Source organism: Colossoma macropomum, unplaced genomic scaffold (assembly GCF_904425465.1).
Source record: "Colossoma macropomum unplaced genomic scaffold, Colossoma_macropomum, whole genome shotgun sequence".
Taxonomy (NCBI): domain Eukaryota; kingdom Metazoa; phylum Chordata; class Actinopteri; order Characiformes; family Serrasalmidae; genus Colossoma; species Colossoma macropomum.
In genome coordinates, this window is record NW_023494787.1 from 42,886,276 (window position 1) to 42,905,898 (window position 19,623).

Genomic DNA, 19,623 nt, shown 5'->3' on the forward strand with positions numbered 1-19,623 from the left:
TGCTACTCACACTGGAAGTATTTGGTGCAACACTAGATGCTGACGAAGACTCGCCCCATATGCAAAAGAAATACATGTAAAATCTATGTAAATGACATCTGTACTTTAATATACTTTAGTGCTGGGAATACAATTTGGAATGAAACAATGTATTTGACATGTATTTCACATCTAAAAATATATCCAGGTCCATGTATTACTTTTCCATATGAGGTTGCCCTGTGAATGAGGACTTTTATCCAACTTTTACAAACTTTGATCAAAATATTACAAAAGCTGGCATTGTGCAGGAGTGCAACAAAGGGCCCATATTTGACATTTTTCTTACATTTTATTTTACCCCTCAGGTCCACATATTACACTGGGGTGGCTTTATGTACCAAAGTATTCATAATACATTTTACCATTTCCCAGCCTCATCCAGAAAGCAGTCTAGGCTGAAATACTCCTTATAACTTTAGTGTAAATGGGAGGAGCTAAGCTGATGTAGGTGGAGTAGGCAGTGATATGTAAATTTTTTGTTTTTCATGACGTTACTGAAACCGTGAATTTAAAATGGGCTGGTTTTGCAGCTTAGTTTGCATGTATGGACTGGGGAGGACGGGACATTTTGAAATTTTAACAGTGTTTACATACTACATCAAACTCTTTCAGTTCAAAAACGTGAGGAAAAATAGATTTTGCATGACATGAGCCCTTTAATATTTAGATACAGAGATCCTAAGAAATGCAAATTGTGATGTCATTAAGCAATAGAATGCCTTCGGCTCATCCCTGCGACCAAATCAGTCATGATGTCATAACACACTGCCTCAAATGTTCCATAGCTTTTATACAACAGTTCTGCAAAATAAAAAAAAAAAAAGTAAAGTAAAGACGCCCTGAACATCAGATGAAACGTGCTTTATTGTTGGCAGTTCCTTCTGTTAATAAATTTGCAGCTTTGTGTTACAGAGAGACCCATAAAACTGTCGCAACATCAGGTCCAGATCAGCTTTTTATTACTTGCCAGATTAACCTGAACGTCGTTTTGTAAAGTGTTTCACAGCTCATCTTGTGTGTTGAATTGTATTCTGTTTGTTTCTGGCTGATTCCAGTTAGTTTAGTTGTTCTGCCATCATAGCTGCCGATTGAAAAGCTCACTTAGGGGCAACGTCAGGTTCTGAATTTGATGTGGCCCTGCTGTATGTCTTCAGAATCTGACCAAACAGGCTGCAGGTCAAATATCATCCTATAGAAGTTAGTGAATGTGTTCGTTTTCTGGTTTTGTATGTTTTAAGTAGAAAATTAATAGCGTAAAGTGAGACTGTTGATGCTCAGAGGAATTCTGATATTCTGAAAAAGTACTGTCATCACAAATAACAGCACATATAAAACTTTCCTCAACCAATTACATTTTTGTCAAAACTAACTGTTGTATAAGGTGACATAATTTATCACAATAACGATAAATATTGCCATATTGCCCACTCATAATGCGAAGACGTTTTTTTCATATGCACTCTACATCTTTACAACAGATAAGAATGAGTGTGAGTCTGAAAACCCAGTCTGTGGCAAAAACACAGTTTTTTACAACACAATTGGTAGCTACTACTGCCAGTGTGAAACAGGATACCGGGAAACTTCAGGGAAAGGTAACTTCACACAGCACAACAGCAACAAATCTCAAGGTCAATAATTCCATTACACAGTGGCCTGTGCCCGCACAAGTCGTTCAGTAGAAAAGGCTGAATCTGAATCTCTGCTCTTGTTCTTTTCACAGACATCAATGAGTGTTTAGAGATCACAGATATCTGTGGCCCCAAATCTGAGTGTAATAATACCATTGGCTCCTATTTCTGCACATGCAAATACGGATTTGTTCCCAGCAACAGAAGAGAGATATTTAATGCAAGTCAAGGTGTTACATGTGATGGTGAGACAAGATGTGTCATTTTCGTGGCGCGTTTTGCCCGTTTGACTGACCATTTGCAAAACTCTGCCAGTACCAAGAACAGTCATAATTCATTTTCACTTGGCCATTTTCCAGCCTCGTTTAAAAAGCAGTCCAGGCTAAAAGAATAGGCATATATATATATATATATATATATATATATATATATATATATATATAATTTCATCATATATATATATATATATAATTTCATCATATATATATATATATATATATAATTTCATCATATATATATATATATATATATATATATATATATATATATACACATGTATAAATTATTTGTTTTTTCATGACATCAATAAAACAATTCATCCAAAACAGACTGTTTTGCCAGCTTAGTATGCATAGATCAGTGGTATCCAAACTGTAGTATGTCAAACCACTTTTGGGGTAAGTCAGAAAAATTCTGACAAAGATGGCAAACTTTTGCTGTTATAAATTGAGCAGATGATGTTACTGCAATATACGCAATCTGTGGCTCACGTTAGCGAACATTTAATTGCTCGCTGTTCATTTTACAGTTGCAGACTTTCTCTCTCTCCCTCACACACACACACACACACACACACACACATATGTGCCCTCATATTGATGCTGCAGCATTGATCATTACAAATGAAAAATGTTATCTTCCTCCCTTTTTTCCCTGTGTTCTCATAGGAACTCCAGATTGACTCACACCTATAATGCAGTCATCTAGAAACATTCCTAATATTATTTGTTTATTAAATGTATTTATTTATGAAATTATTCATTAATTATATTATTCATTTTAAGGTAAACAATAACAAAAATGTCTGTTATGCAATGTAAGAAAAAAGGTAGTGAACAAGCAAGTAAATATACCCTCGAAGATTATATATATCAAACACAGTATATATCCTTAAAAGTGACTTAGCGATACACTGCCTTCACTTTTCCAGGGAAAAGGGACATATCTGTATCTTTTCTTAGGTTTTAAAATAGAAAAATAAAGTAAATACCTGGAGTCAAGATGGACAATATGATATCAATGTAACTTTGAAAAATATATGATACAAAATATATTCAAATATACATATATATATATATATATATATACACACACATAAGGAGAGAGAGGACACACAGCAGGAAGTGTAAAAGGGGTGAAGGACTATAAAAAGTTTGAGAACCACTGTCACAGATGCATAAACGGACTCTAGGGATCAGAGAGTGAATGGTACATTTTAAAACTTTACCACTTTAACTGAGCTAACTGTCAGCAGCTAAGTTAAGAAAAGCTAACTTAATTAGCTAATAGACCTTAAAGTTGTTCTCTGATGATATTTATTGTTAGACAGCATGTAACAATGAGTGTTGAATAAACACAGTAACCCAGTTAAAGTTTAGCTTACCTTTTAGCCAGCATAAATGTGCCTGTTAAAAGTTTTAATGCTGAGCTGTGAGCGTTAATTTTAAAATTCAAATTCAATTCAAATTTCAGCTTTAGGAATGAAATAAACACAGCACCATCCTCCAGATCAAATCAAATCAAATCAAATTTATTTGTATAGCGCCTTTTACAACTGATGTTGTCACAAAGCAGCTTCACAGAAATCCGTTTAGGACAAAGTTTCAACATGAAATGTAAATCCTCCAGGTGAGCAAGCCAGGGCGACAGTGGCAAGGAAAAACTCCCTCAGAGCTGAGGAAGAAACCTTGGGAGGAACCAAGGCTCACATGGGGGGACCCATCCTCCTCTGGTCAAACTACCTACAAAATTATTATTCTACTAATATTAATAGTAGTAGTAGTAGTAGTAATAGTTAGGAGGTAGTAATAGTTAGGAGGTAGTAATAGTTAGGAGACTTCAGTGTAGAGTGGGCAGCCAGTCCAAGGCAGGTGGCGGTGACTGGGTTGTGACGGATGATCAGGATAGTCTGTCTGAGCTACATGTTGCCCAGTAACATTTTCTCATCTTCTAATCTTTGTGTTCTCCTAACAGATAGGAATGAATGTATGGAGTTTGACATTTGTGGACAGCATGCAAAGTGTAATAACACCATTGGTGGACACTACTGCACATGTGACCCAGGCTACAGGCTGCAGTCAGGACAGACTACCTTCAATGACAGTGGACCTTGTGAACGTAATAGTTTTTTTGCCTTTCTGCATGTTACCATTTGCAAATTATTAACAATACTATTGTATTTGCATTAATGCGGAATCAATCAGGTTGTTCTTTAGTGCTACATTACCAGCAATCAGTGTCAATCTTCAATCTGTATACAGTGCATCAGTCTATATGCATGAATACAGTTAGCTGACAAAGTAATAAAAAAAAGTAAAAGCCACCAGATTCACTGGCCCTGTTGGAAACAGACAAGTATCAACTAGTCTTGCCTATAACAAACCGGCAAAAAAAGTCTCAGACAGTCCAGACTGGAGTTTTAACACTGAAATCTGAAACAACTGAACATACAGCTGAGACTCTGCTGTTCTTTTTTTCATTCAAGATGTTTGTACGATTGATGAGTCCCTCTGTGGGGAAGGAGTCTGCAACAAGTCTGAAGATGGCCATGAATGTGTGTGCAAGGAAGGATTCACCAACTATGGCTTCAAAACAATGAAATGCACAAGTGAGTGCAGACTAAGTGTACTCAATGATGCCTAGTCCCAAAAATATACATAAAACCTGTTAATTTCTGTTAGTTTGTTTCATAACAACTTATACAGTCTAGATTCAAACTTGATAATCTAGAAACCAGAATGTATTTTATGATGTTTTATGTAATATTTCAAGTTTTTTGTAACAGTGAGAAGTTTTTAAATTGTAAATAATGAAATGTATTACTAACTATTATATAGAGTACTGTGCAAAAGTCAGAGTCATAGACCACCAAAACTGTCACCATCAGATAGAGCTTTCATTGTCGAGAGATAGCAGAAAATAAAGCTTCAGTCTTGCTTCAGATCTAAAATGTATCTAAGTAGCTGCTCATGATCTTAGAACAGTGAATGATGAGAAGAAGAAAATGCCACCAACTTTGGAGGTGGGGAAAAATATCTTTGCAGATCTGAAATACTGAAAGTAAGTTTACTGAAATGAAAGGAAGCTGTAGTGAAGGGAAAGTGTGGACACACTAAATACTGAAAAAATATTATATTTAGCTGTTGAAACTTTGTGTAATTTTCTACTAAATAAATTTTTTTTTTTTCATTTTTTCTGGTACTTGAAAATTAATAACTTGTACTTAATGGCCATTTTGACTAGAAATGAAATAACTGAAGAGGGGTCTCTGACTTTTGCACAGCTAAGTGATGTCGAGGTTTTATCAACACCACAGATGCAGACAGGTGTTTTGAGTTGTGAGTGCTGAAATTTTAGGCAGTATATATGTAACATACACAGTGATGCCAAGCAGAAAAATATGTTTTTTTTTCATTTGATTATTTTGGATAGTTTACATCAAAAAGAAAAAAGTAATAACCTGCTATAATGTGGTGTGAGATGAATCAACACATAAGTGACACATCAAACCACTGATGCACATCACAAGGGATGAAGTAAGTAAATAATAATGACATAACCAAAGAATAATCAGATTGTTGATATGTGGTATGGTAACCAGTTGCGTCATGCCCACAGTCAACCTACATGCTGAGATTTAACACTCAAAAGCACACTGATAGGGAGATACAGTGGTTGGGGGAAAAAATCATGTATTTGCAATGTGGGAAAATATTCCGTTGAATTTAAAAGTTAAATAATATTAGGCCACTTTAAGGAGCAGAACTAGCCTGCCTCTCTGTACTCATTTACTCTGGACACGCCCCCAAAGTGCCCAGCAGTTGGTGATGGAAGCAATTCTCCTGGCCATAATGAAAATGCAGTGTTAACTCAAACAGTGTGTGATAACTACAGATATAGAAAACATATGAATAAAACATAAAATTAATAAACAAACTCTGTTGTAAAACAAGCATACATTGGTCTTTACTATGCTCAGATTTCTTTTTCAGCAGTTGTAGTTGTCTGTTAAAGAATAGTTTTATATGAATTAAAACAGTGATTCCAAACTTTCGAATGGTATGTTATTTGTATTACATTTAAGTGTTTTCTTTCCAGAGCCAAATTGTGGGTTTCTGTTACAGTATGACCTTGAGGTAGGTGGAGAACAGTATTCAGCTCAATTCATAGTGCTAACAGTTGGCTCTTCTCCTCTACAGTGACATTGGCGCTATGTCAGTGAAACATATTACTACTATCATTAATGAATGCTTATTAAAAAATGTATAAAGTACACAATTTTACTAAACATATATTATGATACTAGATTATTTTAACCCATCTGAACCTTATGCTTCATTGTTCTCTTCCTCTTTGTGTTGTACACCCAGATCCCTCAGCTAGTACCAGTCATGGAGGAGTTGAGGAGCAGCTGTGAGAAGCTGAGTGAAGACCCAGTTATGAGTAAGAGGGTGTCACAAGTGGACGGAAACACACAGTTAGAGGTATCAGTGTACAGTAAGACCAATGATAATCATATTTAGGTTTTTAAGGGTTTTTCCCACTGCACAGAATACTGGAACTGTGCTTTCATTGGTCATCAGTCCAGTACCTGCTCGAGACTAGTACCAACCAGTAATGGTACTCCTCTGACTTCACTAGCAGCTAATTCTTTATTCTTTCAACTGAAGATAAATACACCAAGCACTATTACATGACAAAATACATGCATCTGAAAGTAAACTATGTGAGGTGTTTATTGCTGTTTTTAGAATTGTACTTTGTAGAGTTTGCTAGGGTGACATAAGAAGCTAAGGCCATCAGCATTTTTGTTGGCCTCCACACAGTGAGTGTTTTTGCTCATATTTTCACAGCCAACAGACAAAAATACAAGCTTTGACTGTACACATGAATCTCTGTGAAGGCTACCGTAAATGCTGATAGCATTAGTGTAAGCTTCTAGCTTTTTTTACTATCTTAAAGAGAGAAGATACATTTACCAAGCACTAAGTTACCCTGCTAGAAAAAGCAGCATAGACTAGCAGCTGGTCACCAGCAAAACCAGCACATGTTGTGTTTTGGATGCTGGTATGTATGACCAATTCTTGAACCAACATGTAAACTCGAATGAAAATTTAATGTGTCAATTGCAATTTTTATAATTTTCTCTTTGTAAAGAGTTTGCAGAGAGGCATAAGCATAACACGATTAGCATTCATGCTAGCCTCAACAAAATACTTATTTTTATATTTTTGTTCATGTTTTCACACTTGACAGAGAAAAATATCAGCTTTTCTTGATTCTACACATGATTTGAGTGGTGACTGGCTAGGCTGGTCTATGGTTTTTCTAGAAAGGAAGCTAAGCTAGCTAGCAAGCAAGGTAGCAAATTACCAAAAAGTTAAATTGTTAATAATGGCAGCTCCGGTTGTCTCTCAAGAAGTAGGTTGAGAAACTAGAACAAAAAATGTAATTTTGGTTCCCATTTGGGTCAGTTCTTGTTTTTGAATGTTCAGTGGAAATCGCCACATAGAGAACACAGTTATTGTAATCTGTCTGTCTGTCTGTCTCTCTCTCTCTCTCTCTCTCTCTCTCTCTCTCTCTCTCTCTCTCTCTCTCTCTCTCTGTAGAGGTTCCTGAATGCTTTAGACGAGCTTTTGTCTGCTGGGCCCCTAAACAGTAACAAGAAGGTGACGACAGTGTTGGAAACAACTGAGAATGGACTGAAACTGCTTGGACCCCAGCTATCTAATATCACCACAACAAGTGTTCACACAGGTAAGAAGTAACTGTCAGTTGACCGTAACTGTCAGTTTTAACCCAATATGAGTGACCAGAGTAGCATATTAACCCTTTTGTAAGAAAAGACTATCATTCTGTACTATTACATGACCTTTCGACCCTTTGATATGGCAGTGAAATTGGTATTTAGATATAATTAAATTCACTGCATGCTAATATTTTGTCTGTAGAGGTCAATACATTAGTCCGGAGAGATGATGCTCCCCCTCACGGGCCATTCATTTTGTCCACTCATGGCACACAGCTCGAATCCCACTGGGAAACTGCAGCAGGAGATTCATACATGGGTAAAAACACTCACTGCAAGCTGTGCTTCAAATTAGAAGAGTTAGCCCTGAAATGGAACTAAAACCTTTTGGTTTTCTTTTTCTGTTTCTTCTTTATGCTGCTCCTGGACTGCTGAACAGGATTTGCTGCTGTGTCTCTACTGAGCTTCAATAGTTTGGAAAATTCAGTCAACGACTACTTCGACCAGATAAAGACCCAAGAAGATGAAACACTCAAGATAAACTCGAAAGTAGTTACAGCAGTGGTCACTAACCCTGATACAGTACAGCTGAAGAAACAGATCATCCTCACCTTCTCTCACCTGCAGGTGCAGCTATACTTAAATCTATACTTTAAAGGATTTTATGTTATAAAATAGCAGTAAGAGATTAAAGTAGATTGTTTAAAGTCACTACATGAGCGTTACTGTGACAGCACAAAACCACATTCTGCACACATTGCAAAGGCATGGTTGCTGAAAAAGAGGGGGCAGTTGCTTGACTGGCCTGCTTGCAGTCCTGACCTGTCCCCGATAGAGAATGTGTGACACATTTTAAAATGCAAAATGCGTCAGCAAAGACCCCAAAAATTTGTTTGCAGGAAAAATCATCCAGTGCGACCTTCTTCATATCCCACATATACAATTTGGACAAAAGTATTGGGACACCCCTTTTAATTATAGAGTTCAGGTGTTTCAGCCACACCCATTGCTAATAGGTATAGTTCAATTAAGCACATAAACACTGGCAGTAGAATGGGTCGTACTGATGAGCTTAGTGATTTTAAACATGGTACTGTCATAAAATGCCACCTCTGCCACGAGTCAATTTGTAACATTTCTGTACTGCAAGATCTGCCCCTGTGAACTGATAGTTCTATTATTGTGAATTTGAAGCACCAAGGAGCAACAACAGCTTAGCCACAAAGCGGTAGACCACGCAAACTCACTTAGTGGGGCTGCCAAGGGCTGAAGCGCACAGTGCCTAACCTCTGTTGAATCACTCACTAATAAGTTCCAAATTGCCTCTGGAATCAACATCAGCAAAAGATCCTAAGATCAAAATGCACAATGCCAAGTGTGGGGCAGAGTGTTGTAAAGCACACTGCCACTGGACTCTGCAGCAGTGGAAACATGTTCTGTGGAGTGACGAATCACACTTCTCTATCTGGCAGTCTGATGGACAAGTCTGGGTTTGGCAAATGCCAGGAGAACGTTACCCACCTGACTGCATTGTGCCAACTGTAAAGTCTGGTGGAGGAGGGATGATGATATGAGGTTGTTTTTCAGGGGTTGGTCTAGACCCTTTAATTGTAGTGATGGGAAATCTTAATGCTTGACTGGCCCTCACAGAGCCCTGACCTCAAAGGAACACCTTTGGAATGAACTAGAATGGAGATGGCGAGCCAGGCCTTCTCATCCAACATCAGTGTCTGATCTTACAAATGCTCTTCTGGATGAATTCCCACAGACACTCCAAAATCTTGTAGAAAGCTTCCCAGAAGAGTGGGAGCTGTTATAGCTGCAAAGGGGGGGACCAAATCCATATTAATGCCTATGGATTTAGAATGGAATGTCATAAAAGCTCCAGTAGATGTAATGTGTATGTGGCCCAATACTTTTGTCCATACAGTGTATGAAACTTAAAAAAAAAAAAAGAGTGGTGTGGCAGCCTTTTCTTTTTATGAGCCAATAATCTGAAACACATTACCAATAAACATTCATCAGGCTTTGTCTATCACTGATTAAAAAAGACAACTATAAATATATTTCTTCATTTTATCATTTAACTGGCTTTAATTATTGTATTTTATGGCACATTATCTTAGTGTTACTTTAACAAAAAATATTGTTGTACTATTATTCTATTTTTCATTTAAATTGCTACTATTACTTTTTCTGTCTTTTCTGTCACTGCTTTTGTGTGACGTATGTTTAATATTTGCCTTTTCTCCCTGTTTGTTTTGTTTGTGTATTTATTATTTTATTTCTTTTCTTTCTGTTTTTTACATTACATTACGTACATTTAATGCATGAAAGGTGCCATATAAATGAAGTTATTATTATTATTATTATTATTATTATTATTATTATTATTATTATCATCATCATCATTATTATTATTATTATTATTATTGTAAAATACACAGGAAAGTACAATCTATTAAAATTTTACTCGAGTATATGTAACTAAGTAAATGAAACTAGTTAACTAGTTATTACTCACTTCTGTTTTTTTGAAGGTTTCATTCCCTTATTATCTTTCATCATGTACAAATGCTAAAAAGACAAAATAACAGAATATGAAAACACCAGCTGTCACTCTTGGCTACTGTTCATAATGCACTAAGAGCTTATAGCCCATGTCACATGGCATGGGGGATTTTAGGTCACTTCCACATCTAACTTTCTTGTTTTCTCTTCCCTACAGCAGCCATCAGATGGAAACCAAATGTGTGTGTTCTGGGACTCCTCTCTGGATGGTGGTGCGTGGTCCACCAAGGGCTGCTCTGTGGTCAGCTCTAATGCCAATCACACAGTCTGCTCCTTCACCCACCTCAGCAGTTTTGCTGTGCTAATGGCACTCCATGAAATGCAGGTGATGTAGTTCTTTTCCCCACAGCAAATGCTAACTGCACATTAAATGAAACACTAAACTTCTCTGTTTTAGTACAAGTTGGCAGAGCCAGTAGTCATACAGGAAGAGCTTCCTTTCTGCAGACTTTAGTTCCAGCCTTTAATCTAATGCTACGTTCAAGTAGTATCTGTTACTAGGAAATATTAATTTTCCTTCTTGTAAATTGCACTTAAACAGCCGACAAAGTAAAATTTACAGCTGGGATTGTAAATGATACCCAAGTTTACCAGACATGGTTTATAATGTGACCTTTCTGTCGGTGAAACTTGGCAGTGAATGTGAAAAAAATACACACCTAATTTGCTTCTGTGTGATATGTGTGCTTTTTAATTAATATAGCTAAGAAAAATGCAGGGTACACTCTTAGGCTGGCTTTACATAGTAAACTTTCATAAACTTATTTTCCATGCAAATTGACAGTTACATTGAGCAATTCAAAAGTTGCATGCGACACATTCAGTAATCCCTCTAGTTAGTCAAATTAGAATTACATCATTCTCGCTGTATAAAACTAACTCTGCTGATTATTAATGTTTGCATATTTGCAGACTTTTTATCATCTTTATATAATTTTCCAGCTGTCGTTCTTCTATAGCTATACTTAAGAGCTATAGAAAATGTAATGAAATTTAGTTTCATGTAAGTTTCAAGCAACTAAAGTTGCATGTAGATTTACACACCTGATGCATCAATTTCACACAGTAGGCATTAAATACAGTGTGTGTATGGAACTCACCTGTATATAACCCATAAGGTTATAGCTAGCTTAAAGTCAGTCTGAAGTTCAGATTCGTCTTTTAATGAGAATAATATAAAATTTCCTAAACAGTTATGTTTCTATGGTTACATCTGTCTTTTCATGCCACAGGAGGTATTTGAGCTGCAGCTGATCGCATGGGTGGGGCTCTCCCTGTCCCTCATCTGTCTCCTCATCTGCATACTGACCTTTGGCTTCATCCGCTCCATACAGAGCACCCGCACCACAATCCACCTGCACCTTTGCATTAGCCTCTTCATTACCAACCTCGTCTTCCTCGCTGGCATCAGCCGAATGGAGAACAAGGTACTTTAATACTGAGCTGTTGTGTACGGGATTATGTGCGTGTTGCATGGTGAAAGTACCATGTATTACCATTACATTATAGAGAAGTTCCCCAGGGTAAGATGACCCCCCATTTTCTCTCCTGATCAAGTGATGGAGCCAAAACTAATCTCAGCACATTCAATGAATGTCTGAAACTGCATTTGAATGACCACGTTTCTTGAATTTCTTACTCATTTTTTCTGGTCAGTTGATCTCATTTTTGTTATTGAATAATAAATATCTATGCATTTACATTAAGTAGTACAAGAAAATCTATCAAAAATACATAATCATAAGGGGCGTTTGCAGAGAACAACACATTTGGTTTTGAGGGGAACAAAGTTTTTTTTTCTGTTCAAGTGAAAGTGTAATGTTAGGGCTTTGGGACAAGCCACCCCCTAGACACTGAGCAACAAGGGCCCGTTTGGCACGTTGCCTCAGCATTGATATTTACTTAGATTTTCACCAAAAAACCACAAAGCTGTTCACTGTAGTTTCACTGGATAGCTAGCATTAGCGTTACATGCTAGTTATAGTTATAGTGATTGGTCGCTAGAATTAGGCAACATTTTTTAGCTGGAGATGAGTTTATATGCAAGTTGTACAGTGAAACACTAAATTAACACTAAATTAGTTTACATAACATCATTATGTAATTGATTTAATCATTTAAAGAATAAAACATTGACATTCCTATTTAACTATCATTTGTTCTTTTTTAAAATGATCTGTAATAATTACTACATAAATTGATGGAGGCCTTAATTTTATTTTAAATAATACTTTTTAGTGTTGTACTTTGGTTAATAGTACAGTTTGTTTGACCAATGCACAGACTGCAAATTATTTGACAAATAAACTATACATTCTTTATACAAATTGATACAAGATTCATCAGCAGGGCCTTTTAAAGATTTTCCTCTTTTTGTGCTATAAAAATAAACCTCGTGCACAGAAATAGTGTAGCTTCACAGTAAATGGACATTGTTCTGACAGGGGACATTTCCCCCCATTGTCCCTTTTTACATTTACTGTTAATAGATCACTGGGTCCCATTCCATCTAGTGTGTTCATTCAAAGTCTGAACTGACAGCTGTTCTAGTTTATTGTTTTGTAGTCTACTGACGCTCCTTGTCCCTTGTCTCTCCAGGTGGGCTGTGCATTTGTTGCAGGCCTGCTGCACTTCTTCTTCCTGGTTGCTTTGTGCTGGATGTGCCTGGAAGGTGTGCAGCTCTTCAACATGGTAGTGCTGGTCTTCAACACCACAGTGAGACCACTCTACCTGATACTGGGTGGTTATGGAGTTCCTGTGCTTATTGTTATCATATCAGCCAGTATCAATGCTAGAGGTTATGGCACAAAGCACCAGTGAGTTTTGCCCAGGCTTTTCTCCCATTACTAAGATTGGCATGGTTGTATCAGCAGTGCTGCATCAGTCAGCAAACAACAGTAGCATTTTTAGTTTAGAAGTGCATTGTCTTACTTGTTTGTTCATTTGCCATCAGCTGTTGGCCCGACCTGAAGGGTGGGTTCATCTGGATCTTCTTTGGTCCTGTTTGCGCCATAATTGGTGTAAGTACAGATTAAAATATGGGAGCTTAATCTACTACATATTATATACTAAATTATTTTTAGTATTGAAAAAGACTCTCTCATTTCCTTTCTCTGTCAGGTGAATGTGTTTTTCTTCCTGATAACTGTATGCAAGCTGGTTCAGAAAATTTCCCTTCTCAAACAAGACTTGAGCAAGCTGCAAAAAATCAAGTAAGGGAATGAATTTTTTAAACAAACTACTGTCTTGCAGCATGACAGCAGCTTCAGAACTTGGCGAGGACGCAAGGTGCTGTAAGATCGAAGTCCCATTTCAGTACATTTTCTAACATGCCTTCGCCCAAATTGACTCACCAAGTACGTGGCACTTACGTTTCACAAGTGGCCACTCAGAGCAGAAGAGGAGGGGACAATAAGAATGCACATGTCCTCAGCAGATTAGCCTCAGTGTGTTAATCAGCTAGCCATGCAAAATTTGCAATGCAAAATGTTGTTTAAGAAGTTTGAACATAGCATATTTGTGAATAATTGCTTTTGTCTAGCTATAAGTTTGAGGTACTGTATCGGACCGCAATGATTTCTGGGCTGTCCAGCGGGCAGTGGGATATGTATTGCTGGTGATATTGATATCTGTATAAAATATTTGGCCAGACAAGAAGTTTATGTTTTAGCCATTTATACCACAATATTTCCTCTAAGAAGTAGGGCTGTCAAAATGAAATCCAATGTTCGAATACTCATAAAATTCAATAAAAAAATTTGCATTTGCACATGTACAGCATCCTTTTGGGTTGAGGTCAGTAAATGTTTAACGTTACCTCTCCTGTAGCTCCCAGTATGTTCCAGCCCACCTGGTTATTAACATTAGCACAAAAAATGACTAGCAAACAGAAGGATAAACATAAGACAAAGAAACAAAACAGCTATGATTTATTTCAGCTTCATTCATGCGACTTCAAGTAAACTGATACACACATAGCTAAACTAAGTCGCTACATAGTTACTGTAGCTGATCGCAGTAGATTTATGTTTTTACAGTTGCTCATGCTTTCCGTGCAGTCACGCTCTTTAGTTTACAAAACAATGAGATATTGCTAGCATGGAGATTTTATGATTAATTCATTCTCAAAGATACGATTCTCTCAGAATACACCTTTGTATCTTTTGTGATAACGATCCCATAAGTTGCAACCCCAGGTTTAGAATCGCTAGTTTAAAAACCATGTGGTTTTAGGCACGCTTGATAATCTATTTTCAGTGCCCATGGATCTACATTTAGGAAAATATTGACATTATTCCTGATCTTTTTTTATTTTTTCTTGGATTTTAGGATTCCGTGTTAAGATAAGATAAGATAAGATAATCCTTTATTAATCCCACAACGGGGAAATTTGTGGTGTTACAGCAGCACAGAAGACAGAGCAGCAGGAAATATACAAACAATATATAAAATAGAATAAACAATAAAAATATAAAGATATATGTATATGTACAAAAATTACAAGAAAAATATACAAAGTATTAAATTTAAATTTAGAAATGTATGTATTGTAGTGAGTATTGCACAGTGAATAAAATAGCAAATAAATAAACAGTAATAAATGGAGAAATATTGCACTTGACATAATTGCACATAATGGTGGTAAACACATTGATTGACAGTGATCCGCAGTGAATATACTACGCATGGTGGGTTGAGATATTGCACACAGTAAAGTGCTGTGGCAGTGATGTTGAGAGTTCTTGCACATGGAAAGTAATTGTAAACTACTGTCTACTGAGTGCCGTGACTGTTATAGAGTCTGACAGCGGCTGGGAGGAAGGACCTGCGGTATCTCTCCTTCACGCACCGCGGGTGCCGCAGCCGGGCACTGAAGGAGCTGCTCAGTGCTGTCAGGGAGCGGTGCATGGGGTGGGACAGGTTCTTCAGCATGTTTGTTAGTTTAGTCCTCATTCTCCTGTCCCCCACCACCTCCACTGGGTCAAGAGGACATCCCAGGACAGAGCTGGACTTCCTGATGATCTTATTCAGTCTCCTCCTGTCAGCAATGGAGATGCTGCTACCCCAGCACACCACTCCATAAAAAATGGCTGATGCCACCACAGCGTCGAAGAAGGTCCTGAGAAGTGCCCCCTGCACGCCAAAGGACCTGAGTCTCCTCAGGAGATGTAGCCTGCTCTGGCCTTTCCTGTAGAGGGCAGCTGTGTTGTCAGTCCAGTCCAGCTTGTTGTTGAGGTGAACACCCAGGTACTTATAGGACTTCACAATCTCAATGTCCATTCCCTGGATGTTCACAGGCACCGGAGGAGAATGTTTGGACTTGCGGAAGTCCACCACCAGCTCCTTGGTTTTTCCTGCGTTGATCTGCAGGCAGTTCCTCTGGCACCATTCCACAAAGTCCTGCGTCAGTTCTCTGTACTCCCTGTCATCTCCGTCTGTGATGAGGCCGACGATAGCAGAGTCGTCAGAGAACTTTTGCAGGTGACAACTGGCAGAGCTGTACTTGAAGTCCGCAGTGTAGAGGGTGAAGAGAAAGGGAGCGAGGACAGTTCCCTGTGGAGCCCCCGTGCTGCAGACCACCGTGTCCGACTGACAGCCCTGGGTCCTCACATATTGCGGTCGGTTAGTGAGGTAGTCCAGGATCCAGGTGGTGAGGTGATGGTCCAGGCCCGTACACTCCAGCTTGTCCTTCAGCAGTGTGGGTTTGATGGTATTGAAAGCACTGGAGAAATCAAAAAACATGATTCTCACAGTGCTCCCAGCATTCTCCAGGTGAGAGAGAGAGCTGTGTAGGAGGTGGATGATGGCATCCTCCACTCCAATGCCAGGTTGGTAGGCAAACTGCAGTGGGTCCATTGAAGAGCTCACCAGGGGGCACAGGTGGACAAGAAGCAGTCTCTCCAGGGTCTTCATCAGGTGAGATGTCAGCGCCACCGGCCTATAGCTGTTGAGGTCTTTGGGGTGTGGGGTCTTTGGCACTGGCACCACACAGGAAGTTTTCCATAGCTGTGGGTCTTTCCCTAACCTCAAGCTGAGGTTAAAGATGTACCCGACCACGTCACACAGCTCGTGCGCACAGGTCTTGAGAAGCCTTGAGCTGATGGCATCTGGACCTGCAGCCTTCCTGATCTTCATCCTCCTGAGCTCACTTCTCACCTGGGATGATGTGAATGTGAGGCTGGAGTAAGGGAGAACAGTGCTGGGATGTATGTCAGCAGGAGAGCCGTCTGATGATGGCTGTGAGTTGAGATGAAGGGGGGTGGGTGCAGGAGAGGGGGGAGGGCCAAATGCTGGTAGTGCCAGACAGGGAGAATTCAGCAGTGATGTGCCTGTGGTGGGGGGAGCAGGCGAGTAATCAAACCTATTAAAGAACAGATTGAGTTCATTCACCCACTTGTGGTCCCCCACAGCCCGGGAGTCGGGCTTCTTGAGTCCAGAAATAGTTTTGAGGCTATTCCAGACTCCACTGACATTATTCTGCTGCAGCTGGGCCTCCATCTTTCTCCTGTAGCTGGCTTTCCCCTCCCGGATCTTCCTTCTCAGCTCCCTCTGCACAGATCTCATCTCCTCCTTGTCACCTGATTTAAAAGCCCTCTTGTTCTCTTTCAGGAGGGCCTTTATATCAGGATTAATCCAGGGTTTGTTGTTGGAGAAACACCGAATGGTCTTGGTGGGTACGGTATTCTCCACACAGAAGTTGACATAGTCCGTTATGAAGTGTGTGAGGCCATCAATATCTTCCGCATAAGGATCACACATCTCCTCCCACAGTGTTGTGCTGAAACAGTCTTTCAAAGCCTCTTCAGACTCTGCAGTCCATTTCTTCACTGTGCGGGTGATGGTTGGTTCTCTGTGTACAAGTGGTTTGTACACAGGCAGAAGATGAACCAGGTTGTGATCTGATCTTCCGAGGGGAGGGAGGGGTAGGGAGTTATATGCCTCCTTTGTATTGGCATAAAACAAGTCCAGTATTTTATTGTCTCTGGTGTGGCAGGTGACATACTGGGTGAAGTGTTCAAGTCGTTTGTACATCTGCTGTAAAACAATTGTTGGATCTTTGTCTCCTCAACAGGTCATTCACAGTCACTGCCATGGCTCAGCTTTGTGTGCTTGGCACCATGTGGATTTTTGGCTGTTTTCAGTTTGAGAGGGGATCTCTGGTCATGTCCTACCTCTTCACTATCTTCCTTAGCCTGCAGGGGGTGCTGGTGTTCATCATGCACTGCCTGCTCTCCAAACAAGTGAGTCCACTCATTTCATGCAGGACTGCTCAGCTGAAATGTAAAGATTAAATGCCAGCTGAAGACAAAATGCTAAGTGCAGTGGTTGTGTTGTGTGGTGTGTCAGAGACTCACACAGTCTAAAATCTCAATGTCAGTGCTGAAGTAAACATGGGTATAAACTTTGGGCCTAGCATTTGTACAGTACCTCGATTTGTAAGGAGACAATACAATATTAGGTGATACTTTAAAGCTTACTACAATATCTTAACAAGCACATTTTGCATTTGCATTTCTGTTTCAGTTAGCAATAAACTCCGCCTACTCCTGGTTAATTTGAAACATTTAAAAGAAAGAAGACACTTTCTTTGCAAAGTACTCAAAGTTTTAGTTTCCTTATATGCATCCATATATATTAGATAATCAGATTTTAGAATTGATGCTTCAAACCAAATATAATTCACTCCTAAAATTAAAAGGGCATGCCAGGCTAAAACAAGCATTTAATATTATGTTGGGTATTATTTTGTAATATAATAGTTTTTTGTAATGTAATATAATAATGTAATAGCCTCTCAGTCTGATCTGTTTGACAGAAACATGATTTTGTATCCTTTCTGAGTTTTTGTACAAGCACTGGGAATCTCCACCGCTCCTAGTGCAGCCACAGATGTAGAGGCTAATAAATACAAGCGTGTTATTTGGCTTTCTAGTAGTATCATTAGCTATCTGTTGGCTTTCTTTTGAATTAACCAGCTACCGATGGGGGGAAAAAAGCCTAAAGCATTCACCACAAAGCTGTTGCAGTTACTCAAAAGTTTCACCCACCTTCAAGAAGGTTTTTATAGTCTTTAAACCAAAAGTTCTCTCTCTAGATGCTTTTTAGCATGGCTCAAGGGGGCAAGCATGCAGTGTCTACAACAAATGAAGCAATGGTTACATTCTTCCTTTTAGCCAGAGCGCCCCTTTAAGTCTGAACGTCACACAAGCAGCTTCACATTTCTATCTTGTTCCAATCTGCCTCATGATGTTCTCTAATCTTCTCTTATTAGGTGAGAGAAGAGTATGCCAGGATCCTGACCAGCCTATGTGTTCCACAGAAGAAGAAATACTCAGAGTACAGCTCAAACCAGTCCAGCAAATCTCAGGTACATTATCTTTTAAATCAGCACTGTGGCATCATAAGCAGCTTCAAGGGAATGGAATGGAATGCATTGCAGTTGGGGTCTCATTAAAAATAAGGGTTCAGTCTCATTAGAATTTTCCCTGTTAATAAATAAATAAGTAACATAGATAGTGGCTTTTTAGCTCTTGCTTCTGTGTGACTGAATAGCTGTTTTAATTAATCTGTCCATTAAAGTTAAATTAATTTCACCAAAAAAAATACCCCAGCCGAAGCTGATAGCCCTATTGAAGACCCAAATTGTATGCAAATGTAGACCCAACCGAAATTATTTAGCTCCAGTTTAGCACCCGTATCAATCAAGCCTTAAAGTGCGCTCTCAGGCACTGAAGAGAGTAAAGATGCTGTGGACGTGTCAGCTTGGGTGGCAGGCAGAAAGAGGCTGATTTCTCATCACAGCCAATGTTCTCTGAGACAGGCTGGTGTGGAAGTGATGATCAGTGGAGCGTTTTGACCAAGATGAGCATTACAGCTCCACTATTAAATGACCAGCTGTGATATGAATATGAAGGAGCATGAGCTTTTTCTCCCAGTCTGACTGTCTTGAACAGCTTTGCAGGCATCCAGGAGCATCCAGCACACGGGAGAGTCACACATATGAAGCAGGCTGGATCCATCCATCAGCAGCGCTTTCCATGTGCAAACATGACTTTGTCTGCAGCCCCTCTGACCACTGTGGGTCTTAACCAAATGTCGATAAACATGGTTGGCATGTAACAGGATTACATCTTCGAAAGGCCGTGGCAAATTGCTGTTTTGTCTTAAACGGTTCATATCCTGTAAAATTAAATTTTCCTTACTGTTTTTAAATAAGTGTTAGATGTAGTTTGTAAACATTGTTTTAAAATGTATTATCTACACAGTCCACAAAGGCCAACTAAGCTGCAAAAAACAGCTTGTTTTGAATTCACGGTTTTTATGAGATCACAAAAAACCAACACATTTACA

At 38.9% G+C, this 19,623-nt stretch overlaps 1 protein-coding gene across 1 annotated transcript; it reads left to right on the top strand.

Moving 5' to 3' along the window:
* Positions 1–1,899: 1,899 nt before the first annotated feature.
* On the top strand, positions 1,900–19,276 carry LOC118804966 (adhesion G protein-coupled receptor E1-like). The gene is made up of 16 exons (XM_036565558.1): positions 1,900–1,918; positions 3,927–4,070; positions 4,438–4,560; positions 6,051–6,088; positions 6,323–6,436; positions 7,562–7,709; positions 7,904–8,020; positions 8,141–8,328; positions 10,430–10,597; positions 11,505–11,699; positions 12,871–13,088; positions 13,226–13,292; positions 13,393–13,484; positions 17,345–17,513; positions 18,545–18,640; positions 19,235–19,276. Exons 2-16 carry the CDS (start codon positions 3,941–3,943, stop codon positions 19,274–19,276), a joined length of 1,905 nt encoding a protein of 634 aa, XP_036421451.1. The 5' UTR covers positions 1,900–1,918; positions 3,927–3,940.
* Positions 19,277–19,623: the final 347 nt, after the last annotated feature.

Bases quoted from the DNA above. Each gene is read 5' to 3' on its own strand.
- LOC118804966 (XM_036565558.1), top strand. From the start codon at position 3,941: ATGGAGTTTGACATTTGTGGACAGCATGCAAAGTGTAATAACACCATT. The intron at 6,089-6,322 runs GTAGGTGGAGAA...TTGTACACCCAG, and splicing joins TGTTACAGTATGACCTTGAG to ATCCCTCAGCTAGTACCAGT. The intron at 10,598-11,504 runs GTGATGTAGTTC...TTCATGCCACAG, and splicing joins TGGCACTCCATGAAATGCAG to GAGGTATTTGAGCTGCAGCT.